The 27,610-nt window shown below is 46.3% G+C and overlaps 1 protein-coding gene across 40 annotated transcripts in view; it reads right to left on the bottom strand.

The window, feature by feature from the left end:
* Window positions 1-27,610, bottom strand: part of ANK3 (ankyrin 3) — a 493,966-nt gene that overhangs the window by 184,867 nt on the left and 281,489 nt on the right. For 38 of the 40 annotated variants that reach the window (XM_077350673.1, XM_077350676.1, XM_077350705.1 and 35 more), the window contains 2 exons: window positions 3,563-3,664; window positions 1,310-1,408 (listed from right to left, as the gene is read on the bottom strand). In XM_077350673.1, coding sequence (XP_077206788.1) covers window positions 1,310-1,408; window positions 3,563-3,664 — 201 coding nt within the window. Of the gene's footprint in view, window positions 1-1,309; window positions 1,409-3,562; window positions 3,665-18,706; window positions 18,885-22,378; window positions 22,633-27,610 lie in introns of those variants that run through there. The other 2 variants (XM_077350678.1, XM_077350680.1) reach the window with 2 other exon arrangements.

The following is a 27,610-nucleotide window of genomic DNA, read 5'->3' on the forward strand; positions in this document are numbered from 1 at the left end:
ATCTGAGCTAATGGCACGCAAGCAGATCATGCAGAAGCCAGCCACACAGTCTCATGATATACACCCGGTAGAAGCCCCTCTCTGGAGAAATGGCGTGAAATACCTAATTGCTCTCAAGTTATAACCAACTTCTAGCAACCCCAGCAAGGGGCTTTCAAGACAAGGGAGAAGCGGAGGTGGTTTGCCATCTTCTTCCTTCCAATGTGGCATAGTGGTTAAGAGTGGTGGCCACAAATCTGGAGAACTGGGTTTGACCCTCTCTACCCCCCCCCCCAAGCTCTTCTCCTCCACACACAGCCAGCTGGGTGACCGTGGGCTAGTCTCAGTTCTCCTAGTGTTCTCTCAGTCTCACATGCCTCACAGGTGTCTGTTGTGGGGACGAGAAAGGAAAGCAATTGAAAGCCACTTGGAGACTACTTTGGAAAGGGTTTTGTTTTTGTTTTGTTTTTTACAAAAAAAACCCAGCTCCTCTTCTTCTTCTTCTTCTTCTTCTTCTTCTTCTTCTTCTTCTTCTTCTTCTTCTTCTTCTTCTTCTTCTTCCTTGGATGTCTCCCATCTCAGTGATGCTCCCGCTTCCAAGATCTGATGAGACTAGTCCAGGGGTAGTCAAACTGCGGCCCTCCAGATGTCCATGGACTACAATTCCCAGGAGCCCCCTGCCAGCATTTGCTGGCAGGGGGCTCCTGGGAATTGTAGTCCATGGACATCTGGAGGGCCGCAGTTTGACTACCCCTGGACTAGGCCATCTATGCCATACTGCTTTCCCTCCCAACATTGATCACATCATAGTTTTTTTTAAAAAACCTTTTGTGTGCATTAAGTGACATAAACAATGCAATGCATATAAATAGCCCTTTGCAAATTCAGCCACCCAGTCCATTTAGCACAATATTGGCTGCTCTGAGCAGGACTACTTGTCCACAAACTCAAACGTTCCCTGGAAGCCCTTCAGCCTTCCACTTGAGAACCTTCTTCACTCTCTTCTACACTCAGCCGCTGAGCTACAACCTTGTTCTTCTTTCTTGACTCTACAGAAAAGTCAGCAGGCTCAAATTGCACGGAGGGAGGAACGCCTCCTGACATTCACCTGCCCATCCATTCCTGGCCCCTCCCAACACTAGGCTTCAGTCCCTGATAACTCTTGTCTCCTTTGCTGGCAGCTCCCAATCTTTAAAGCCCCCTGCACTGGACAGAATCTGGCCACCCGGCCTGACTTAGCACCTCCCTGACTGCAGACTATTGGCCAACACTTGCTGGTGCGGAATCCGTTCCGGAGAAGAAGAAAACGGCAGAGATATCTGCTACAGACCTTTGTTGCGGCGTCCACATGAGCGCCCCTCTGTATCAGCTCCGAGACAACTTCAACGTGGCCTTCTTTGGAGGCGAGATGGAGAGCGTTCAACCCATTCTGATAAAAACAGGAAGGAATGGGAAAGAGTGAGACAGGGTGCCCACAGCCACACGCAAAATGTCAAGAGGCCCAAAGGTCGCATGCCGACACGATGAGGGCTTGCATGGAAGGACAGAAAGAGAGGCCCTTCTAACACTTGCTTTAAATGAATGGCTCTCAGCACATCACATCACACACCACGTAAGGGGCCAGCTGGTCGCCTTGCGAGGGACAAAACAAATCTCTCTCTATTTGGCACCAGACACATGGACCAGGGCTGGATGAAATCTAAATCGTAACGGCAACTGCCAGCGTAGGATGGCTGCTGCTTACTTGACGTGCAATATGGTACACACCAAAAAATGCACCGAAGCAGAGCAACAACATAAGCAAAAAAGCAAAGAAAAGAACAAGGAGAGGTCCCTGCCTCAAGGAGCTTACAATGTCGATTTCAACACTCACTGAGAAGGAGAAGTGAGAGGCAAGATTATTTACTGAGAGGTAAATAGCATTGAATTGAATGGGATTTATTCCCTTGGAACTGTGCTGAGGTTATTTTAATTTTCCACACAAGGCCTGCGAACGTGTCAGCAATGCTAAGCTGACTTATTCAATACAGGTCTGGAGAACAATCCCAAGGGCAACCATTGTGGCTGCTGAAACAACCCTTGCCAGGCATTTCTTTCTAGAATATACTTTATGAATGGATCTAAGGAATTCGGCAGCCGAGCAGCAAGCAGTCCCCTTGCACTGGTGTGACATCTGTCCAAGAACGCTGGAGATGCCAACATTAGCCCTGGCATTTCCTCTCCAGTGCAACCCAACTATACAGTTCAAACACTTTTGAGCATGCTCATCTCCACCTATTTCCGTTGCACGGCTGAGAGTTCCAGCTCCCCAGCATGATCACAGCAGCCAATCAGGTACAGATTATGGTACTTGACTGCCAGGTTCAGGACTAGGTCCTAATTAAGAGCAACAAGAGCATTTTTTATTTATTTATTTAGATTTATTTAGATTTCCAGATGGAGAGTTGACTTGGCCAACTGCAGCCACTGGAGCAGCCTTTCTCAGCCAGAGTTTTGTGAAATATTAATACGAAATACGTGAAATATAAATACATATTAATGTATTTATATTGATATACATTATTATAAATATATATTAATGTCAAGCTTTTTGCGTGATACAACTATGTATGGTCATATCAACTCACTCCTCTTATCACAAAATGGCCCATGATGGGCCTGGAGGGGATGGGAAGGGGAGGGCCCCTGGGGAGCGTGTACATAGCTCTTTTTCCTAACCATATTGTGCCTCTTCTGGCATTTCTCGAAGCCTGAAGAATATCTCAGCAGGTTCTCAATGGTAAAAAAGTTGAGAAAGGCTGCACAGGAGCCTAACATGAAAATCACAACAAATAAATTGGCCCCACGGCATGGGTAGCTATGCCTGAAGACCGTGAGAGGCTAATGGATAAAAAAATTCCAAGTTTATTTAGTGGCAGTAAGAGCTTCAACAAAGGTTTCCTCTTTTTAACTTGCTTATCAGGGACACCCTTAGGACTCGCTTATCTTATCTTATCTTATCTAGAATAAAACAGCTTCTGGTAACGCTGCTTTCAAATCATAAATCTTCATCAGAATTCCAATTATATCTGCACTGAAATATACAAAGGAAAACAGTCAAAGCGGAGAAGCTCACTGACCCAGTGTAGTTTTTTTGATAGCTAACATCAAAGTATACTATTAAAATAAGGAAGGCTTTGTTGGAGCTCTTACTACTACAGAATAAACTTTTGCTATGCATTTGCCTCTTCAAGCTTGGTCACTGGAGCCAATGCATTGCAAAACATGCCATCCATCCACCTGGTCATAATGTCACCTTAATGTACCTGAATCCCTTTATTCTTTTCCTCCTTCCCACAATTCCCACAATTCCCCACATTTCCTTTTCTGTGAGTGGTCTACTGTATTGCGAACCCGTGGGGCAGGGACCTTTTTCACTCTGCACAATGCTTAGTGCAATTTTTGGCACACACAAACAGCTGCGGGGAGGTGAAAAGCATGTTGACTGCTCCGGATTTCAGTCTCATTCGCTGTCCTCGTCACCGCGACAGATCTAAGTGAGCAGAAGGGCAGTACAGACAAAGAGCAAAAACAGTTCTACAACCTGATTGCAAATGTTGATGTCCACTCCGCTTTTTAAGTAGTCGAGGGCCTTTTCCAAGTTCCCTGCCCGGGCCGCTCGTAGGTAACTTGCATTGGTGTCAGACTGTGACAGAGACAGAAAGAAAGAAAGTACAAGATGAGATTCCTGAATACGAAACAGGACTGACATGCAGTGGACAAAAATGGCACTTTATGTTTTAATCCAGATGTCCATGGACTACAGATGGACTACAATGGCAGGGGCTCATGGGCATTGTAGTCCATGGGCATCTGGAAGGCCACAGTTCAGCTTCTCCTGGATTAATTTCAGGGACATTCACACAGAAACAAAACTATCTGGATTCTATACTACAGAGATTCCAGTTTTGGAGCTCAATACTGAAGTCCATAGTCATGCTTTATTCTTAAGCCAGTATTTGAGGGTTTTTAAATATCTGGGGAGGAATGGAAGAATGTGCTCTGTCAACTCTGGACTGGGAAATTCCTGGAGCTTTTGGGGGGGGGGTGCCTGGGGTGGGTGGGGCTTGGGGAGGGGAAGGGAAGGGAATGGAAGGACGTCAGAAGGGTATAACTTCATAGAGTCCACCCTCCAAAGCAGACATGTTCCCAGGGGAACTGATCTTGTCTGGAGATCAATTGCAAAGGTGGAAAATCTCTAGGTGCCAACTGTAAGTTATCAATCCACCTAAGAGAACATGACTCTCTTAAAGAGAGTGCACAAACATTCTTTGGCCACATGGCAACACATGTACTTTCAGGTCCATTACATCAATGGTGCATACTACTTCCTTTCCATAAGACATTTTATAAAATTCTAGGCTTTGCTGAAAAGAAGACATGGTTAGCCTTGTTTATTAACAACTGTACTGAACTATTTTGAATTTGTGAGAGTGGGGCCTCTGGCATGGATTGGCTGAACTGATGAGAGGCCATGGAATGTCCATGAACATTCCACGGCCGCAAAGCCTTTGTGTGGCAGAAGGGAAAGCAATCGTTCTGGCGGCAATTAGAACATCATCCAGGCAGCCAAAGGTGTAGCTGTGGGTCTCGAGGTTGGTAAGCAAAGTCAAGCAAGAACAATTACCTGAAGATGATAATTTAGATATGCAAGTACACAGGGGATATTATGGACACACTTGGCATGTTTGTAGCAGCCCTTTTAAGACTTTACAGTTCCTGAGAACTGGGAAGTTGGCAAGTGTACGCTGATCTTCCAGAGACGCACAGACCCTCCAGGTATGCACAGATGCCATGTTGCCTGAAGGGGGCAACATGCAGCTGCTCATGCAAAATGGAATCCCATGTAGCGTGTACGAAGCCTGTGAGACAACATGGCCGCCATGCATATTAAGAGATGCTCCACAGATGCACGGTTGGCTGTTTCTTGGCTTGTGAGGTCACCGTTGCCTGAAAAGGGCCTTGTGGGACCCAACAAAGTAAACCTAGTGTTTTTCACACCCCTTGTCCTGGATAGGACAAGTCAAACGAATTGAAAACAGGAGATAGGAAGAATAGAATGACGCTTCGGGGCACAACTAGCCCATGTGTTACTGTGATATCCTACACAGCTGTTTGCTGCCCATCTTCTCAGCCCTCCCTTCTTTGCTCCCCCCCACCACAAGAGTGTCATTTATTTATTTATGTATTTTTGCATTTCTGCCCTGCACTTCCTTGAAGCCTCAAGGCGGCTTACCAAAAGGACATCGAATATTATATTACATGTGATAACTAAATACAAAATAATTAAACCAGTTTCAAGCTGCCTCCTTCCCCAAGTGAACAAGAGGGGGAGGAGTAATAAAAAAAATCATTCAGATAGCATTTAGTTGGTGGGGTGGTGGATGGGAAGAACAAGAAGCATAAGTTGTGGACAACCACCCAAAGACAGACCTCTGTGCTCCATAGACAGGAAACATGATGTGGAGATGCTAACTATTCACCCCAGAGGGGGGAAATGCTCCTTTATGGTTTCAAGGCAAAACAAGACCACTAGGGAGGGTGGGTATGTTTCCACCAGCCAGTGATGGCTCATCACTGGCTGTTTTGTAGAGACTTCCTCCCCCCCCTCCCCCCAGCACTGAAATTTCCTAGAATGGGCAACACTTCGGCAAAGTCATCCCAAATCCATCATACTAAGAGGGTTATTAAAAACACAAGGCCTTTGAAATAGATAATTAACCGTACAATCTCACTATTTGATTGATTCCACATTAGTCTCCCAATGAAGGAACTGAGGGAGTTTGTGACATTATAGATAGAAGCACAGTTTCCAGTCCAAGAGAAAGAGTGTTTGTGAGAGAGAAACCTGTCCTCAACTTAATTATTTGAAGAGACTGACAGTTCAACTGATTTACTCCAATCTAAGCCAATTACAATCAATGGATTTTGACTGTAGCAACTTTGCATAAGACTGCACGAAGAAAGAGCCATGCATCTGACTAGTCATTTCAGTGCTGTGCACTTGGAAAAAGTTGTTTCTGGGGAATTATATACTACTAGATCTAAAGCCCATTTCACTTGGAAATGAAATGGGTGCTAGATGGCCTGGGAGCAGGCCCACCCCCCACCCGAGGCTCTCTCGAGCCTTCTCCCAGCCGGCGGAGCGGCCTCGCCGCATCGTAGACACGGCGAGGCCGCTCCGCCGGCCGGGAGAAGGCGGCGCGGCTTACCCCTCACCCGTGGCTGTCTGGAGCAGCTGGGCAGATTCCCTGGGCGGGTGAAGCAGCCAATGGGGAGCCGCGGCTGCTTGGGGCGGGATGGACACTCAGAGGGGCCAATAAGGAGCCTCCGAGTTTTTATCCCGGACAGGGCCCGCCCTAACTCCTCCCGCACTACCCTTACTGCTTTATTCAGTCCGTGGCGCTCCACGCCGCGAGGCTGTTTAAAGATAGCAAGACAATAAACAAAGGACAAGTGCCAAATCCAGATTTTGGATGCTGCCTGTCCCCTTTCACTTCTATGAGGTTCCAAGTTCCTGGTCAAACTCAAATGGTAGAAGACGAAGGTTAGCGATGACAATGAAGCTGTACAGTAAAGTATTTTTAATCCAAAGTGTCTCAAACTTTGGGCCATTTCGCACGGGGATCTTTGTTGCAAATTGGTCACTGAATGAAAAATCGCCATTTAAAATAGTGGAATTCGTCGTTATGCATACCTGCCTTTGTAGTGGAATCAGTTGCGTTTTTTAGCGTTTCCCACAGGCTTCCGGTCTCGGCAGAAATCGCTAGAAAGGAAGCGCTATTGCCAAGCTCGTCCCGCCCCTGGCCGTCAAGCAGCCAATGGGCAGCCGTTAGCATGCTCCCAAACAGCCCCTTTCCCTTTAAGAAAGGTTTTTTAAAAAAAAACACACCCATTGTAACGAATCTGAGTAGATTCGTTGCAATGGAGAGACCCATCCAGCTGCCTGGGGTGTTTGAGCTGTAGTTTGATTGTTTGATCGTTAACACGCTGGCTCCGTTTGATTGTTTGATCGTTAACACGCTGGCTCCGAGTGAGAAAAAAAAAATCCCCCCCCTCTCACGGCCCGATTTTCGGCTGAATGGAATGTGTGAAACTGAAGGTCACTTAGTGACTGAAGGGGAGGGACTGAAGCCGGGGAAGCCTCTGTTTGAGCTGTCATTTGAACGTGGCCATGCTGCCTCCGAGTGGAAAAAAAAAATCCCCCCTCCCCCCCCCACGGGCGCGATTTTCAGCCGAAACAGTGTGAAAAATAAAGGGAAAATACATCAGCAAACGGGCTTCTGCGGGCTTCTTGTGCTTAGTGACTAAACTGCTCTGAGGAGGGACTGCAGCCTGGGAAGCCTCACTGGCTAAACCGAGGCTGGCCGGTGCGTTGATCTCCACTCGCTCGGGGAAAAAAAAATGGCGATCGCTTCGCCGGAAGTTTGGAGGACAGGCTCAGGAGGAGGGACTTTGAAGAACCCACAACAATGGTAACGCACAGGTCTTTATCGCTATTGTTGCAGATTGGTTGCAGGAGTGTATCGCTATCCGGAGGGTGAATCCACTTTTCTGGATTCCCCTGAAAGCGCCACAACGAAGCGCTTTTTGCTGATTGGTTTCAGGATTGTTGCAGATTGTCTACGACGTCGTGGGTTATGGCAAATTAGTAGCGTTTCCAATTAGCAACCATTGTGCTATTTTGAAGCCGTGCGAAATGGCCCTTTATCTAGTCCAGTGTTGTATAAAACCCGGAGCCTGCCATCACGAGCTCCGAAGTCCACACTCGTATTCGTAAGATCAAGCTTTCATCAATGGCTGCTCCTACATACATAACTCATAAATGTTACAATATATTCATTTCACACCGAAAATTTGTTCAATGGTACCATTGAGGGTGGCACCATTGGACAAATTTCGCCACTGACGAAAGCATGATCTTACGAAAATGAGTGTGAACTCCGGAGCTCGTTCTGGCTGGCTTCAGGTTTCATACAACACTAGATAAAGATTGAGACTTTTGGGATTAAAAAGACTTATTGTACAGATTCATTGTTGTACGTAACCTACATCAACTTCCTGGTGGGGCCTGGAGCCCTCCCATAATTACAACTGGTCTTGAAACTACAGAGATCACTTCCTCTGGAGAAAACAGCTGCTCTGAAGGGAAGACTTGCTAGTATTTTCCCCTACTGAGGTCTCTCTCTGATCCAAATGCTGCCCTACTCTCAAATCAAGAGGACAGTCCCATCCCAGAGTTGGCAATCCTGAAACTGACCTCTTTTTATGGACATGCTGCTGACCGGGGAAACCAGAAGCTAAGACCCTTTTTAAAATAAATGTTCTAGAACAGAAATGGCTGAACTGTGGCTCTTGAGATTTCCATGGACTACAGTCCCCATGAGCCCATGCTGGCTCCATAGATATCTGGACAGCCACAGTTTGGCCCTCCCTGTTGCAGAACAAGGAGTCTGAGCAGACCCTGCTGGTTGCAATGGGTTGGGGGAGGCTGCAGTCTACCGGCAATGGATTGGCAATGGGGCAGAAGTCTGGCATTGCTATCTCTTGTCTTTTCTCCACCTTGCAGCCATGGCTCTACTACTGAACTGTAAAGGGCTCCTCTTAAGCCACACATCATTATCTTCTCTTTAGGCTTTCAGGGCTGAAATGGCCAACAGGTTTATGAACAGCACATTCCTCCTACGGCTTTCTCAACTTTCTACCACTGAGAAACCCCTGAAATATTCTTCAGGCTTCGAGAAACCCTAGAAGTAGAGCAATTGTGCAGAATATGGTTGGGTAGCATAGCGGTGTACATGCCTACCTGGGGCTCCTCCCCTTCCCAACCCCTACAGGCCTGTCATTGGTCATTTTAGGAGGGGTGGCTAGGTCGACATGACCATAGATGGTCATATCACCTGATAAATATTTAACAAATTTTTAAAAAATTAATGAACTCCCACCAATTTCGGAAACCCTTCCAGGGCTGTCATGAAACCCTGGTTGGGAAAGCCTGTCCTATTGGGATAGCAATACCAGCACAAGTGACTTTATTGATGGGCGACCTTATTGTTGCTAAAATTGTCAACCAGCCAGCATTTTCCTAGTCAAATTGCGGCCTATCAAGTCCCTATTAAATAAGGTAGCTAACTATGGGCTAGGAAATATCAGGAGATTTGTGGAGGGAGCCTGGGGTGGGCAGAGTTTTGGGGGGAGGAGGGATACCAGGACAGTATAACGTTATGGAGTCCACTCTGCAAAGCAGCCATTTTGTCCAGGGGAACAATTCTCTGTGGTCTGGGAATCAGTTGGAATTCTGGGAGATCTCCAGGCCCCAACTGGACACTGGTGACCCTACTAGGACTAAGATATGGAAAGATGAAAGAGAACTGGGTTTTATATCCCACTTTTCACCACCCAAGGTACTCCCAAAACAGGTTACAAACACCTTTCTCTTCTTCTCTCCAACAGACACCCAGTGAGGTTCTAAGAGAACTGCTCTGTGAGAACAGCTCTAAGAGAACTGTGACTGGGCCAAGGTAACCCAGTTGGCTGTATATGGAGGAGTGGTGAATAAAACCAGGTCCTCCGGATAAGAGTACGCTTCTCTTTGACCACTACACCATGCTGGCTCCGAAAGGCAATGAAATCAAGATTCTGCCAACCTGTGCCCATGGGCCACTAGGACACAGAGTCACATGATTCCGCCCTGACTCCTCCCCTTCATCTCCAAAACCCACCCCTGATCCACCATACTTTTCTAGGTCCTTTACTGACTCCTGCCCTGAAGTTCTGCTCACCCTTGCTGTCCCCCGCCCCCTTTTCTCTTTTTCAATTTAAAAAGCTGGCACTCCCAAGAATTTCCACCATTACTGTGGACAGTGCACATTGTTACCCAGGGCAGCTAATGCCGAAGCTCTTTCAACCCAGCAGACCCATGGGCTTGAATGTTAAAAGCCAGCATTTTATTAGGATTAATGAAGGTCTCACACATTTTTTCCCCCTTCTGTCACAGCATAACAAACTGCCAGTTCGGCGTTGTCAGCGAGTAAAAAGTCGGCATCAGCACTCTCACAGTGGCTTCTGGCCACAGGGGGAAGGGACAGTTCAGAGGGGAACATACTGTGCAACACCCACCCACCCCCACAAATAGGACTCGGCACTGCTTTTAAAGTAAGTCAGACGCCAAGGATGGCCAGCATTCTCCTGCATATCCAGCTCCTTCACGGCACACCCTAAATAGGGTTATTCTACCATTTTAAGTCCATTGCATTCAGCCATTTCCTTACTTCATTCATACCCTTCTTTTCTCCACAATGGGGGCCCAAATTGGCTTACAAGGCCCTCCCCTTCTCTATTTTATACTCATAATAATCCTGTGAGGGAGTTGAAGCAACAGGTCCACAGTCAGCCCATGAGTATCTGCGGCAGAGTCGGGATTTGAACCCGGGTCTCCCAGTGACTAGTCTGACTCTGTGTAACCCAAACACCATGCTGGTTCTTGAAAGGATGTAACTCTGCTAAGGACAGTACTCGTTGGGGTATGGGGATTCGTAAATAAGTTGGCTCAGAGACAAACAATTGTACCAGGTGAGGGGATTTTGGTAGGTGTAAATTTCCTGACAAAAAGATGAGGGGAGGGGTGCTGATAACTAACATCCACCCCCTATAAAGTACAGACTTATTTCTACAGAAAATCTCCAGTTCCTAACACATTGGCCTGATCTTCATCAAGGGATGCATTGCATCTCATCCTACTCAGGTGCATAGAGATGAGCCATACCTCCAAACTTGACCAATCCCACTTGACCAATTTTTATTCCCCCTCCTCACAACCATCAAACACCTGCAGCGTCATGACATGAGAAACTGTCAAAAGCCCTTCAGCCACACAACTATAAAACACAAAGGAGGCCTAACAACAAACATTTGGCCTTCACAATTCTAGAATCTTTTTTTTTAAAGGTCTATTTGCCTTTGGATAATGCCTTCTCTACGTAGGAGAACATAAACACTATGACAAAATGGTACCCATCTCTTATTTTTTAAACTTTCCTATGAATTTTATGTGGGGAAATGTATTACCCGGTCATCAGTATGATGCAGTTGTCTCTAAGCAGTGCAACTTTATTCTTAGGACACAGTTATATGTGATGATGGGAGATCCCAGAACAGATCTCTGACTTGCCTAAAAACACAGACGCCATGGCAAAAGGGATCTGGATCTGACACATGTGGGAAGGCTGACCCCCTTTCCTCCACAGCACATTCACAGTCCCAGTCATACAACACACACGGATGGCAATTGCCCCCAAATATACAGGCATCGTATGTTGAGATTTGTTATAATTATCTCAGAACCCAACACCACCCCTCTTCTCTGTGCCGCGGCTCTGACCACCTCAGGATTCGGTGATTGCCGGAGCAGCCGAACCACACCAGAGTGTGCAACCCTAATCTAAAACTAACAGCCTTCACTAAAAGAGGTCTCACAGCACAGTTACTGAAGCATACTTGCATGGCTCTACGGAAATTCAACAGAGGATACCTGTAACTGTGTTGTATATCCTCCACAGTGGCCCATGTTCCTATAAGGCCTGCAATCAAAAACTTGGTATTTACTGGCAGGGATCTTCCACGATTGATAAATATATTTTCCACAGCATGAAAAACCTTAGAATCATAGAGTTGGAAGGGACCTCCTGGGGGTCATCTAGTCCAACCCCCTGCACTATGCAGGACACTCACAACCCTATCGCTCATCCACCATAACCTGCCAGCCCCTTGAGCCTTCACAGAATCAGCCTCTCTGTCAGATGGCTATCCAGCCTCTGTTTAAAAATTTCCAAAGATGGAGAACCCACCATCTCCCAAAGAAGCCTGTTCCACCGAGAAACTGCTCTAACTGTCAGGAACTTCTTCCGGATGTTTAGACAGAATTTCTTTTGAATTAATTTCATCCCATTCGTTCTGGTCCATCCCTCTGGGGCAAGAGAGAACAACTCTGCTCCATCCTCTATATGGCACCCTTTTAAATATTTGAAGATGGTTCTCAAATCCCCTCTTAGTCGTCTCCTCTCCAGGCTAAACAGACTAAGCTTTCCCAACCTTTCTTCATATGTCTTGGTCTCCAAACCCCTCACCATCTTTGTTCCATCCTCTGAACACGCTCCAGTTTGTCTACATCCCTCTTCAACGGGGGTGCCCAGTTGCATCGAAGGTTGCTTCTATGCCACAGTTATTCCTTGTAAGGGTACAGCGTATGCAATCTTATGCCAACCTCGTGCACATACCTGTTTTATTGCAAGTGGACACATTTGGAAACAACAAATGGCAGATGATTCTCTGTGTGGACGCACACAGCTAAGTAGCCCTGGGTCTGGTCTTTACATGTGATGATCTAGAATCATAGAATTAGAAGGGGCCATACAGGCCATCTAGTCCAACCCCCTGCTCAGTGCAGGATCAGCCAAAAGCATCCAGGATATCTGTCCAGCTGCTGTTTGAAGACCGCCAGTGAGGGGGAGCTCACCACCTTCTTAGGCAGTCCATTCCACTGCTGAGCTACTCTGACTGTGAATGTTTTTTTCCCTGATATCTAGCTCAACAATTCAACAAAAAAAGGTCTAAGATTTGCAACCATTTCCTCCACACCATCTTTCCATCTTCCAAAGTTCTTCTTCTTTCTATAAACTTTTCTTTGGCACTCACTGGTTCTGCAAAGGCTTTTCTGGTTCTCTGGCCCTAATGACCTACTCTGTACTGTCAGCTACTGACCCATTGTGGCTACACTTTGATCCAGTTCTACCTCTCCCTCTTCCCCTTTCTCTCCAACACCATGATCTCAGAAGTGGCCCAAGTGCTGTTTGGTGTAGTGGAAAGTTCCATCAACATATAGCCCACTTATGGCAACCCTATAGGGTTTTCAAAGTAAGAGATGTTCAGCGGTGGTTGGCCACTGCCTGCCTCTGTGTTACAACCCTGGACTTCCTTCCTGGTCTCCCATCCAAACCCCACCTAGGCCAATCCAGCTTAGCTTCCCAGGTGTGGCAACATCAGGCCAACTTGAGCCATCCATGTCACAAAATACTGTTTCGGAGTACAGCACTATGCTTATTTTACGCCACCAGCTTTCAGGCTTTCTATCTTTCTGAAATTTTTTCAACATTAGTTTGCCTGCTAAAAAACCTCCACAAATCTGCCATGCAAAATGCTGAGGAGTTTGTGGGCAGGGGTAGCCAACCTCCAGGTGAGGCCTGGAGATCTCCTGGTATTAAAATGGAACTCTGGGTGATAGAGATCAGTTCCCCTGGAGAACAGGGTTGATTTGGAGGGTGGACTATTTAGCCTTATACCCAGCTGACGTCCCTCTCCTCCCCAGGCTCTCTCCGCAAATCTCTAGGTATTTCCAAACCCTGAGTTGGCAACCCTATCCTGAGAGGCATACGGGAAACACATTCAAAAGGCCAGGCCTGCTGGTCTGCTTCACCTCCCCAAATCAAGTGAGAATGTTCCAAGAGCCAAGAGCACAAACCGTTTCCTTGAAGGAAGTTTGCCTACTGATTAACACTTTAAAATTATATCAACATACAAGAACACCACAGAACGATATTAGCCATTCTAAAAGGACATTGATATTTCAGATAAACTGAAAACCAAACAGCAAAAGAAACAACGCAATAGGGGGGGAATATCAAATACTAAGTACATTCTTGAACATAGGGTCACCGTGTGGGTCTGAAATAGCAGAACAAAATCAGAGTCCAGTGGCACCTTTAAGACCAACAAAGTTTATTTAAGGTGTAAGCTTTCGCAGGCAGGCAGGCTTCCTCAGACGATGAAATGGAAATCACCAGAGAGCCCGCTTCCAGAAGATGGTGGGGCAGCTTCAGACAGAAAAATTGACCAGGCTGGAAAAAGGGGTGGAAATACAGAGATGGGGGAACAGGCTGGGATCCATTTTCTTGTCTGGAAGAAGGGGGCTTGCCCATATCCTCAATAAAACATTGTGGGTCTTGAAGGAGCCACTGGACTCAAACTTTGTTCTACGCCTTTTATATTTCATCGATAGGCTTTGCTTGGGTCCAGAATTTTACCCACGGGGGTATCTTTGGGCAACCTTTGCTTCAGACCAACACTTTCCCTAGAATCATAGAATCATAGAATCATAGAACTGGAAGGTCCCTCTTGGGTCATCTAATCCAACCCCCTGCACTATGCAGGGTACTCTTCCAGCATTTTGGTTGCCAAATGTTGGCTGATGGACAAGTCAACTACTCGTACATATATGTCTCCCTACTTATGATTGTTCTTCCCTTTGGGGAAGCATTTATTTTAAAAAAAACATTTTATTATGCTTATTCATCTACGAATAGCGACATCCCCACTGAACAAAAAACAACATAAACACACACAAAAATAACACAAACATCTCTTTTTCAAACTAAAATTTGACTTCCCATCTAGCTCACTCTCCTGGACAAATTAACCTTCTTCCTGTGCTAAGAAAAACTAATTAGAATTGGCTGCTGCTTCACATCCTTTATGTTTTGTAAAATTTTGCACAGTCCGGAAAGATTTTCTTCATGTAGCTCCAGAAAGGTGCCCGCTGTTCATAATATTTCTCCAGGTTTTTGTTCTTTAATACTGCCGTTAGTCCCCCCGCCCCCCTTTGGGGAAGCACTTATTATAGCTGCTTTCATTTTGACAGTTCTCATCTATCAGGCGGAGATTATCCCATTCCAGAATGTCCAGAAGTTTCATAATGCAGGAGAGCTCAATAGACCTCAATTTCACCTAGAAACGAAAGGGAAGTCCTCAGCGAGCGAGATATTGCCTGCTCTCTTGGAAGCGGATAATTGTTTCTAGCATGCGGTTATCCCTTTCATGCCTTCTGCAATTTCCAAATTATTTCAGTGGGTGGCCCCAGACACGTCTAAGGCATCTTTCAGGAAACAAAAAGAGCTTTTGGGAAACCATTTAAAGCCTTGCATTTCTAGGAAGTTGTTTTATGTTCTTTCGATCGTCACTTGCACAAACAACAAAGTGCTCCTGATGGGCCAAATAGGAAGCAAGCAATAAGGACAGAGGAGGTTGGACTCTAGATGCTCAGTACAGCCTGATGCTGGAACTGCAGCTGGTGGGCTTGGCTTATCCATTCACTGAGAATACTATCATATTCCTCCCTTTGCGTTAATTATGGTGCACCGATAGCTGCAGTGCAGATACCAGCACATGGGAAATGGCCAGGAAAGAAAGAGGAATCTCCAATGGCAAGCAGTCCCATGGTTTATAAGAACCCTCTTTTCATATTTAATAATGTTCAGATCTGGAGATTTGCCATTGCAAGAATTAAGGTTTATTGTTGTTGTTGTGGTTATTATTCATTAAAAAATCCAGTAGATATTGTCCTGGTGATAACTGCCTGCCAAACAGCATGTAAAATGTGCAGCGCTAATGTCCCATTTTGGAAGCTGACTCATAAATAAATATGCACGTGTGCACACACGAACATGGATGTAGCATTAAGAATCAGAGGCATGTGTTTCGTCAGAGGTGAAATGCCGGCAGCGCATTGCCCTGACTCAGATAGTAAGATCTTGGAAGCTAAACAGGATTTCGCCCTACTCAGTATTTGGATGGGAGGCCACCCAGGAAGCCTTGAAAGCCCTACATCACTATAAATTAGCTGTGACATGACAGCAAAAAATAACATTATGCATTTCACCTTTCTATGATACAGTCTGATGTGGGGGGAGGGGTTGTTTTCATGAGGATAAAATGGAGGCGAAAGAACCGTAAGCTGCTTAGGGTCTCCATTGGGGATAAAAGCATGCCATGAACACGGAAGCCTTTGCAAATGCCCCAATACTCTCCCTTCCTCCATTTTTATTACCAAAACCATCACCGCATGTGGTAAGTTAGGCTAAGAGAGAGGCAGACAGAGAGAGAAGATGACCAGCTTAAAGTCATCCTCTGCATCTCTGTGACCAACTGGGAACTCGAACCCAATGCTCTCAGATTTTAATCTGATCCTCTTCACCACTATGCCATGCTGCTCTTGTTCACACAGCACAGCCTACCATGATTTTCTACTCCATCACGTAATTGATTGGCCAGACTCCCTGAGGTGGGGGAGGTGGCAGCCAATCAGTGTCCATCATACCTTGAACCATAAAGTCACAAAGCACGCCGTCCATAGGTGGTTTTTAGCATCAGCACTGCTTTTCATTGTTGTGGGCCATTCGAGGAGCTCATTTCTAGCTGAAAAGCAGGATAAAAATACAAAAAATCCTGCCTGTTCATGTATTAATTACCCTTAATGTTCAATACTACAAAACTGCTCCCAGTCTCAGTGGTAGATCCCTTCTTATTGACAGAGTTCCAGTGAAAGGGAAGAGACACTCAAGGTAAACCAGGGCTATCAGCCCTTGGCTGGAAACCTTGGGAAGACTGCAGAGTGAGGACTGCAGAAATCAGCGTCATGCAGCATCATGATGTAACTTCCTGGTACGTACCCAGAAGTTCTATCGCACCTTCCTGTGACATTCTAGGAATTCTCCAAGTCTCTGTGGTAAAAACCACAATGATTTGGGGGATTCCAAGAGTTGCATGATGTCATTCCCCCTCTATTTTTGTTCCCAATGAGCAGCATCTACAGCTTGGAGGCTACAGCACTCCCCTCATCCCAATGTAAATGGAGGCACAGAATGAAGCCCTCTGGTACACTCAGAACAAGGAAAGTAGTGGCTCACACAGTGAAAATGGCAACGGTGGGAACAAGAAATGGCTTCCAGCTCCAGAAAATGGAACAGGGAGGGAAATTAAATTTATATTAAATTTATAAACTGCCCTCCCAACCGCCCTGGGCGGGTGGCATATAAATTTAATAATAATAATATTTATATATAATAATAATAGTAGTAGTAGTGGTAGTAGTAGTAGTAGTAACAATAATAAGGACGAGGAAGGAGCCCCTCCTCCCTCCAGGACATAATCCTAATCTGAATTCATCCCCATCACAAATCCATGTAAACTGTAAAGGGCAGTATAATATAAATCTTTAGCGAATCTCTCATGTATTTCAAGAGTTCAAACAGCTCCCCCTCCATTCCCCAACCACACATTCCCCAATCACAACCACTCAGAAAAAAGGGATGATGGTTATTATAACCCCATATGGCAACTGGGTCAGGGATAGGGTTACCAGCTCTGGGTTGGAAAATTCCTAGAGGTTTTTAGGTAGAGAATGAGGGAGGGGTGGGTTTGGGATGGGAGGGAATTCAGCGGGATACAATGCCACATAAGAGAAGCTATGTTGAGTCAGATCAGTGGCCCATCCAGTCCAACACTTTGTGTTACACAGTGGCAAAACCCATTGAGAAAGACAACAAGGATCTCACAGCCACGCAGAACCCAGAAGAGAATATGGCACCCAGAAAGCCCTCTATTAACTACTTTTTCCTGGCACATCAGCAACAGCTATTGGTGTTCCTGATCTTGAGCAATCAAGACAGACTGTAATAGGACTATATACATCTCTTAGAATCGTCACTCTTTGTAGTATCTTCTCTAAACCAGTTCCTGTTGCCAGCTTCGTCTCAGTCTCTGACATTCTTTTACCCCAAAAAATTTTCAGCTAATTCCATTTGTAGCTGGCTCTTCCTCAGGAAGGTAGATGAGGGCACCAGTCTATTTTTAACTTCACAACTACTTGGGAGGAAGCTCAAGTTGTGTGACGGGGGTACAAGATTGCCTGGAGAGCCTTATGACTATGTGGGAAAGGAACCAGAGTCAAAACTGTGGAGTTCAACAATCTGAAATTCTCAGGGTCAATTCCTAGTTACCTTCAGGTGGATGGATGGATGGATGGATGGATGGAGGGAGGGATGGAGGGAGGGAGGGATGGAGGGAGGGAGGTAGGGAGGGGGATGGAGGAAGGGATGGAGGGATGGAAGGGAGGGAGGGAGGGAGGGAAGGGAGGGAGGGATGAAAAGGATGGGGAAACAAAACCCTGCTTGGGATCCTGGAGAACAGCTGCTAATTCAGAGTAGACTGTACTACACCAGACGGATCAATGGACTGATTCAGTAGGAAACTGTTGCATATGTACAAAGTAAATCAATACGCTACAGTCCTATACAAAGCTGCTCCCAGTCTAAGCCCATTGTTTTCAGAAATATGTAGGCTTCTCTGGGAACCGAAAAAAGTAGAAATCCCATAGCTTGCCCAGGCGGTCAATTTTGAGTCCCATGCGACGTCTCCATAATCAAAACCTTTTATAATTCTTATATGGGGGGGGAGGGGGAGTGGAATCTCTTTTACTGAAATAAATTTATGAGAAGTATTAAAACATCCTGTGCCCAGTCAGCAAGTAAGACATCCCCACCTCTGTTTAAAAATAATCCCATAAATTCAAAACAATAACAACAATGGAAGATATTTTCTATTCTGAACACTGACCCCGCTTTGTTTACTCGGAGCAAATCCTCGTGTCAGCCACACAAGTCCGCTTCACGCCAAATTAACCCTTTCATCAACAGCAGGGCCTCCAAAAGCCCGGCCGACATCCAGCAGAACCTGCGGATTGAGACCCTTGCTGCGTATCCCCAATATCCAGGAGGCTCAGGGCTCACCAGCAATAACACCCCCAGCTCTTTTAATAAAGCAACAGCGTCCCCAGAAGAAAATGGTTTAAAATAGATACCCTTTCGGCACCGCTCCTCGCCATAGCTCAAACCATCCTCACATCGTGTGCATCTGCCCCTCAAGCCATCGCGGCGCGCATCAGAAAGAGAGAATCCCGCTCCCGCTCGGAGCTCTCACAAAATGCCACAGTGGCACTAATGGCCATGCATCGTGCGCTGTGGGGTCAGCACACTCGCAAAGCCTCAGCTTGAGGGCAGAACAGTATCAGCTCCTGCCAGGCCCATCTGTGCACATTCCACAAAGGGTAGTTTGGCTGCATGAGCAATCTGCAGTGAAGCTTTTCAACAGCATGTCTGCAATCAGGACTTGCAGTCTCCATTGCAAGGTGATACATTCCAGGCCAGCTGGTCCAAACTGCTCTCTGCGGTCCAAAGGTGCCTCTTTCCGTGGGATTTTTAAAAGATTCCTTGCAGGCAGGAGGCAACCGTTCTTGCAAAACATTGGGGCAATGACTTCTAGAAGAAGCTCAGACCCTACAAGAGGAGGTTGAAAGTCTACTAATTCAATAACGTCAGAGTCCAGCAGCACCTTTAAGACCAACAAAGATTTATTCAAAGCGTGAGCTTTCAAGGGCAAGTTGAGGATCGCAACCTGAGTTTGGATGCTGCAAAACAGGCCCTCTCTGAAGAAGTCCAACCTGGATCTCCAACCTGGTCTTCTACCTCTTCTAATGGGAGCCCAGAATGTTTAGACAGGCTCCAGATGTTTATACTGACTACTACCCATGTAGCCCTGGAAAAACAAGGTCTGAATTTTGTTATCCACATGCATGCAAAGGTTGAATCCAGTGGCACTTTTAAGACCAGCAAAGTTTTATTCAAGGTATAAGCTTTTGAGTGCATGCACACTTCCTCAGGATGAGCCTCTTGTGGCGCAGAGTGGTAAGGCAGCAGACATGCAGTCTGAAAGCTCTGCCCATGAGGCTGGGAGTTCAATCCCAGCAGCTGGCTCAAGGTTGACTCAGCCTTCCATCCTTCCAAGGTCGGTAAAATGAGTACCCAGCTTGCTGGGGGGTAAACAGTAATGACTGGGGAAGGCACTGGCAAACCACCCCGTACTGAGTCTGCCATGAAAACGCTGGAGGGCGTCACCCCAAGGGTCAGTCATGACTCGGTGCTTGCACAGGGGATACCTTTACCTTTACACTTCTTCAGATACAAGAAGTGTACATGCACCAGAAAGCTTAAACTTTGAATAAAACTTTGGTCAGTCTTAAAGATTCCACTGAGCTCAAACTTTGTTCTGTTACAAATATGAATATAAATAGGGATTTTGGGGTGACCCTGGATTCCTCCCCATCAATGGAGGCCCAGGTCAGTAGCTCGGTCAGCATTCTTTCATCTGTGCCAGGCAAGGCTACTAGCGCTCTACCTGTCTACGGACTGCTTGGCTACATTGATTCATGCAATGATCACCTCCAAATTGGATTTCTGTAACTCGCTCTATGTGGGCCTGCCCTTGTCTCTGACCCGGAAATTGCAGCTGGTGCAGAATGCAGCTGCTAGGGTCCTCACTGGTGCACCTTGGAGGGCCCGTATGCAGCCTGTGCTGAGGCAGCTGCATTGGTTACCAGTTGCAAGTTCAACGTTTTGGTACTAACCTTCAAGGCCAAGCCCAAGAGAAGTTTGCCTGGCCACAACTCGCGCCAGAGCCTTTACAGTCCTGTCCCCAACCAGGTGGAAAGAGCTCCCGGGAGAGCTGAGGGCCGTGACGGAGCTGTCACAGTTCTGCAGGGCTTGCCAGATGGAGCTCTTCCACCAGGTCTTTGGTTGAAGCCAGGATGGTGAGATTGGAGGCCCCTCCTCAGGCAACGCCAGTTCATCGGGCAAATGCCAACCCTAACGGATAGCTCTGTCCGGGGCTGGGACCAGGGGACGATGGTTAATATTGGCTGGTGTTTTTGGGTTTTTTTGCAGTTTGTATTGGATGTTGGTTTTTAGCTGGTGTTTTATTGGGGAATTTTTAATAAACTGTTGTAACCCGCTATGAGCCATCCTGGGAGTGGCGGGCTATAAAATGCAATCAATCAAAAAAAAAAATCAATACATTCCTATTGTCACATGGGAAAAGTCAGAGGGTATTCTTAGAGTGCCAGAGGTACAGTAGGGAGGACTGGAGAAATCCACATAGGGGGGGGGGGGGACTTGGCACAAGTTCCCTGCCCAGATCCCAGCTGGCATAAGGAGTTTTGCTTTGGCCTCTGCCAGGTTTGTTTGCTCCTGACGCTAATTTTGCCAGCTGTTTGGCACAGCAAAATTAATCCATGAGTAATCTGGCCATTTAAATCACTTTTGGAAATATGCCTGGGAGGGGGAGGGAACCATTTCACATACACGATTATATATCCTTATTGTCTCAGCAGGTAAATCATTCCCACCCCCCTCTCTCTTGTGACATCCCAGAGATTTGTTTCTTAAGCCTTTTCCCTTTTCCCACTGCAGAAACCCACATCCTAAGAATTCCTCAATTTCTGGCATAAAGTAAGTTTAGGATTGGAGCCTTGCGACTATTGGGTGATTTTAGCACTTGCATATGCATGCTCAGTGGAAACATACCCAGCAAGCAGCCCAGTGCCCTGGCTACCATTTCAGACTAGACCCAGGTTCGAATCCCCCCTCTACCATGAAACGTTCCTGGGAGATCTTGGACCAGTCTCAGCCTAGCCCACCTCCCAGGGTCGTCCTGAGAATAAAATGGTGAACATTGTTGCAAAACTGCTTAGGGTCCCTAAGAAAACCGGGTGGAAACACCCAAACCAAACCAAATCCATCTCTGCAAAGATTCTACAGCCATTTAGTTAGAGAATGCAGAGCAGTACGGACATGTAAACTAGTTTGCGCAAGTAATGCAATTCATTATTCTGTTTATCGACATGCGCATCACTCCATGTTTTAAGGAACGCTGTCTACTCAGGGCCGCTGACCTTCAAGAGACATTTATCTTCTTGTTGTCGGCCATACCCCAGGGAGAAGACCCTTTGCAGACAGAACAGTCTCTGCTTTACAATCATTTCACCCTCCACAACACCCTCCCCCCCACATTAATTAGTTAAGCATCATATTTATGCGCCTGTGACCTAGCCCAGCAATGTCCTGGCCCAGAAGAAGAATCTCCGCTACCCCAATCACCATCTTTAAGGTCAAAAGGATAAATTGCCAGGAAGGGCAAGATCCCTGTGCTTTCAGATCTGCAGGACTAGAAACTGCCGCCTCAGCAGCTTTCCCCTTTCTTACCAGCAAGGTACACTTCAATTAAAGGAGGTCTTAGTCATTTGATATATGAAGCCCGCCTGCAGGCTCACAGGCTGATGAAATGGCCCGCGAAAGAGCTACCACAACAGGAGCCAGAACTAAACAAAATCATAGGCGCCCAACCTCTGACAGGCCTCTGCCTCAACCAAAAACAGCCTCTCCCAAAATCCCTCTGATTTCAGCATCGAGGGGAGAACATGAAGTCTTCCCACTACCACTGACGGGGATTTCTGTGACTGCTCAGACTGCAGGGAAAGCCCGGTACAATCGACAGAAGGAAAGTAAACAGACGTGTCCTGAACTGCCCTGCATAGGTTTGAGGCTAGGGCATTATGATGTTGTTATATTCTATCTCATGCAAAAACATACACAAATCAGAGACCTCCCCCCATCCTGGGACAGCATCCCCAAAGGCTTACTTGGTTCAGGAAACATTCTTCCTCTTCCACTGCCATTTTCTGTGGCCAAGTATGAAACTTGATGACTCAATTAGTTAACACTTTGGATGCTGCGGCACAGCTAAAAATATCCTCCAAGCAGGAAGCGGCACATTTAAAATGGAAAAAAAAGGAAACTAAGCATGCTCACTTATTCGATTCCCCTAACTATTTTGAAGTGGCAAAAGGCAAGCCAAAGTCACCGGATTAGCGGTCCTGGCACAGACAGCCCACCCCGGGATTCCTGACTTCCTCCCCCGTCATCGCTGTAATCTCCCTTCATTCCCCAAATGTGTGACCAGGAGACAGGGGCTTCCAAAAATAGCCCCAAATCAGCTGTTTGGGACTCCAAGAGCAGGCCGGGATCTCTCTTGAAGCGAGCCTTTGTCGCTCTGCTTATCAGCTGTTTCTGGAAAGTGAACTGCTTTGGTCCCTTTCTCAGAGGCAGCAAAAGCCAGTTTTTCCAGCGCGAGGAGCTGACTTTCTCTCTGAGGTCTGTGTTTTTTGACATACAGATGACCAGTGCAGATTTCCAGCTCATCGTTGCTGGGAATTTGACTTGTTTTGCGAGCTGGTGGCCCCTGCTCCACCAAAGCACGGACCCACGACACGCAACGGTGCCTTCATCTGAATCAGAGTCCTGGCCCATCATGGTCAGCACTGTGCATCCAAGCAGCTGTTCCAGCCCAAATCAGGCAGCACCAATAGCCTGCATGGCCCCTTCCAACTCTATGGTTCTATGTCTGTAAAGCTTATACTCAGAATAAAACCTTTTTGGCCTTAAAAATGCCACTGGATTCAAACTTCCAATGCTTCACACCAACATGGCTGCCCTCCTGAATGATCCATCTAGTTTCTTATGAAGTTTCATTTCTGATGCCCAACAAGACCAAAAGAATCACGAGATGTCAACAAGTGAAAAGCCATCACACAGCCATGCTAGGGAGACAATGTGTCCATGGGGGCAGGGGGAACAGATGTATTCTTAACAGCAGCTGTGACATAAATTTCGGCGATCTAACCTGAAGTCAGGAAATGCCTTCCCTATCTCTTCCTACAAAAGTGGGCTGATGGGAGAAATTTTTCCTGCCATCCCTCTGCTTCTTTAAACCAGCCATTTTGAAACTTTTTGTTTTGTTTTGTTTTGTTCTTGGACCTTTTAGGAGCTCTTCTCTAGTTCCAGGGCCCCCTGCAGTAGGCTGGCTGCTTGCTCATTGAGCAAGGCTAAGCTGAGAGTGAAATAACTATACTCCATGAACTTTGTCTAATAGCTTCTTCTCCCTTTCTTGTACATCTTCCATCCCCTCACTTGCAACACTGGGTCAGGTATTGGGAAGGTGGCTGAGCCATAGTTCATAGAGGGATTTGCAGACTTTTCTTCACCGCTGTACTGCATTATGTTACTGTTTTGTAAACTGGGGCTTTTATTAGGTACTGTTTTTTATTGGTTTTATGTTACAAGTAGCCACAAACGGCGACTAATAAATCAGAATAAATAATCAATAATAAAGTTATATGTGAGACAGATTTCTGGAAGCATGTGCATTTGACCAAGAGAAGCATGTGCATTTGTTCATTTTTTTCCTCGAATGGATTGATTCAAGCACACACAAAGGAATGGATTACATTATTTCTTCTTCTTTCCTTTGATGAAAGTCAAACTTTCTAGCAATTAATGAAATCATCTGTGACAAATTTTATTGGTTCAGTTACCATGGCCCCTTTGGGCTCCCGTTCTCATGTTAACCAGTTTTTGGCCCCCTTCAAATGTGCCATATGGCCCTCCTTGAGAATGGCTGCTTTAAAGCACTGGCATTATATAAGAGATGCAATTGGAAATTGCCGTAGCAATGAGAGTTGCCAGGCGGAAAGACCCCTGCCTCTGCTGTGCCAAGACATCTAAAAACAGCCTTGGCTTCTCCTGTTTCCTCCCTGGTCTCGCTCAGCTGTTGAAGGAGCAGGAGAACTCCTGAAAGCATTTTTCGTTCTGGGAGGAAGCCCATCTGCATGGGAAAGCATTGTGTGTCCTGTATTCAGCTGTCTCTCAGGCACTGAAGAACCTGGTGTTCTAGACACAATTAGAGCATTCTCACAGCTACCACAGAGCTAGCGGTGTCACCGTGTAAAGTCATTTCAAAGTGCAGGGACCTGCAGAGCAGTGCTCTTACCCATCTTCTGGCATTTGCTGGCAGGGGCTCATGGGAATTGTAGTCCATGGACATCTGGAGGATCACAGGTTGACTACCCCTGCCTCAGCCCACCCTCACTGTAGGCCTGATCAGGATGGACCCCTGAGGCATTTTGACATGACTTTAAAACGGCACCTGTGTCTTCATGGCACCCACATGTCTAGTTTGGTCTTCAAATGGTACCCAGTGAGGGATGATCTCTGCACCTTTCCTGTTTAAGTCAGTGTCTCTTGAAACTCGCTGTGCATTTGCAGACAATGAATAACTTGTTTGGGATGGGATGGAAGGAAGGAAAGTATGGGAAGGAATACGCAAACTGGAAAAAGTTCCAATGTTTTATAAAGGGGGGGGGAGGGGGGAACTGCACTTAATTGGTGACACCAGTAGCCAGATGGGAAATGGGTGGAAACCAAGAGAGAATCCAAAAGACAAATTGGAAATATAGATTTACATGTGTTTGTCAGCTATGATACTGGCACTGCTGCTGCCTAGAGCAGTGAAGGAGATTCACGGACAAGGTAGACACAGAGTGATCTTGCTCACATATATTAAGGCCTGATTCAGGCATGTGGCCATGTTGGTCTGAAGGAGCAGAATAAAATTTCAGTCCAGCAGCACCTTGAAGTCCAACAAAGTTTTACTGTAGGTGTGAGCTTTCCATGTGCATGCACACTTCCTCAGATAATGAAACAGGGATCATCAGAGTACAGATATAAGGACAGAGTAAATGAGCAGGAAATCGGTAAACAGCATCATGAAGATATCTGCTATTAATCCCTGACCTTAACATTTTTATTCTTAGGTTTTTGTGAATGGCAGTTGAACCCAAAGGACTGGTAACGCTGTTATTCTAGCAAGATATTATGCAGTATATTTATGGGATATCTTCATCATGTCTGCTGATTTACTCTGTTCTTTATCTGCACTCTGATGATTCCTATTTCATTGTCCGAGGAAGTGTGCATGCACATGAAAGCTCAAAACTGGAATAAAACTTTGTTGGTCTTACAGGTGCTATCGGACCAAATTTTGTGAATATATATAAGCCCTGTTACACACACAGACAGACAGACAGACACACACACACACACACACACACATCATGCCTGACAAACACATGTAAATCTATGTTTCTCACTTGTCTGATTCGTTTCCCTTTCTATTACTAGTGTAATCAATGGAGTGTAGTTCCCACCTTTTATAACATAGAATTGGTCATCAAGTCCAACCCCTGCACTGTGCAGGACACTCACAACATATTGGAACATCTTATAAAATATTGAAACTGAATGTCCATACAGCCTACACATATGCCTGTAAGGAAGAGCCAACATGCATTCACTTTTCAAATGAAACTGGGGAACAGGGTCAGTAACTCCAGAAATGGGAGGCTTCGGTTACACAGCCATGTGTACATGCGTTGGATGTAACATGAAAGTCAGTCAACCCTTGTATAAGGAAAAATCAATCACACACTATATGCAGATTCTATCTGCAATTCGCTGGAACTTATGAACAGAGCTACAGTTCCGTTCCTCTGGTGCCGTCGCCAGCCTCTTCCCCAACGTTTAATTATGGTTTTGCCTGCAAGTTATAGTCGAGGATTCTTTTGATCCTTACAAAAGCACCGCCACAAGGTCGTGAGATAATTAGAAACCTCACAATCAGCCGGAGATCTGAAACACACGCCCTTTGGTCTTCACAACAGGGACAGTCATTATTCAAATAGGCGACTTTGTGAGTTGTGGGTGTTTTTCTTCAGACCCTGGAGGTCTAAAGAGCGCTCAGAGGCTTCAACTTCTTAAGAACTTGGAAACGGAGAAAGAGGCATACATTATCAATGACAGGGAAGAAGAAAAATAAACAGGGAGCAGATTGACTCCAGAACTGTGTTGTGGCTTCTGCTACTCCTCCCAAGTCGGTGTGTGTGTGTAAAAGTGTGTGGTTGCAAAACTGCCATCAGGTTGCAGAGAACATCTGGGCAAGAGACTACCAGAGATGGTTAGCCATACCTGCCTCTGCCTAGCAACCCTGGACTTCCTTGGTGGTCTTCCATCCATACTAACCTGGGCCAACCCTGCTTAGCTTCTGAGATCTGATGAGATCCAGATAGCCTGGGCCATGGACATTGAAAGACACAGCTAACCCATGGCTCTTTCTTCCCTTAATGTTGCTTCTGCCCCTCTGACCAGAAATGCCCACATCTCCATCCTGGGGAGATACAAGAGTGTCAGGAACTTCCTGTCTCCCTCCGCGAGATGGTGCATGAACGGGAAGATTTGGCTATCCCACAGGAGGCAGAGACAGAACAGTGGTGGATCCCGAGGGATGTAGCAGAGCCTGCCAGAGACCATGGTTTGCCCCAGAGAACGACGAAGGCGGAACACAGTCAACCTGGCCGGGCACGGGAGAGATCAAGGGCGAAGCGTCTGCTGCAGGACGCTGAATCGCTGCCTCTTTAAGGGCTCGGGGGGGGGGGTGGAGGTAGGGTGGTAAGAAAGATACTTAACTGGGGAGGACGGTGCCAGTGAGGAGGTGGGGCTCAGGGTAGTGAGGGAACTACACTGAACCCAGGAGCTGGTTTCAAGAAGGACTCCGACCCAACTCCATTCTGAGATGTCTTCCTCCAAGATAAGTGCTGTTCAGACCCCTCCTCTATTCCCCAGACACCATGGTGGACCAAAAGCGAGGGATAGACCCTACGGACTCTGACAAAGAGTGCCAGGTGTGTGACGCTCACGCATCTCACCAGTGGAAGCTGTGATAGTTCTGGCTTCGTGAAGTGCAACTCATTCGTGCAAAAGCACATATTTATTCACGTTTGGAGTTGTTACTCGCCACTCTCAGTCATGGCTGGCTCACAGCAATTAACATCAAAATAAAATGAATTACGTTGCTAAAGTCTATAAAATCCATAAAACCCCATAATTAAAACAAGACCCCACAAAAGAGCAACAGTGGTTTAACTTGAACCGTACAGGCTTTAGCTCCGCAGCCTCCCCATCAACAAATCCTGTGCTTCAAC

Source organism: Paroedura picta, chromosome 8 (assembly GCF_049243985.1).
Source record: "Paroedura picta isolate Pp20150507F chromosome 8, Ppicta_v3.0, whole genome shotgun sequence".
NCBI classification, from domain to species: Eukaryota; Metazoa; Chordata; class Lepidosauria; order Squamata; family Gekkonidae; genus Paroedura; species Paroedura picta.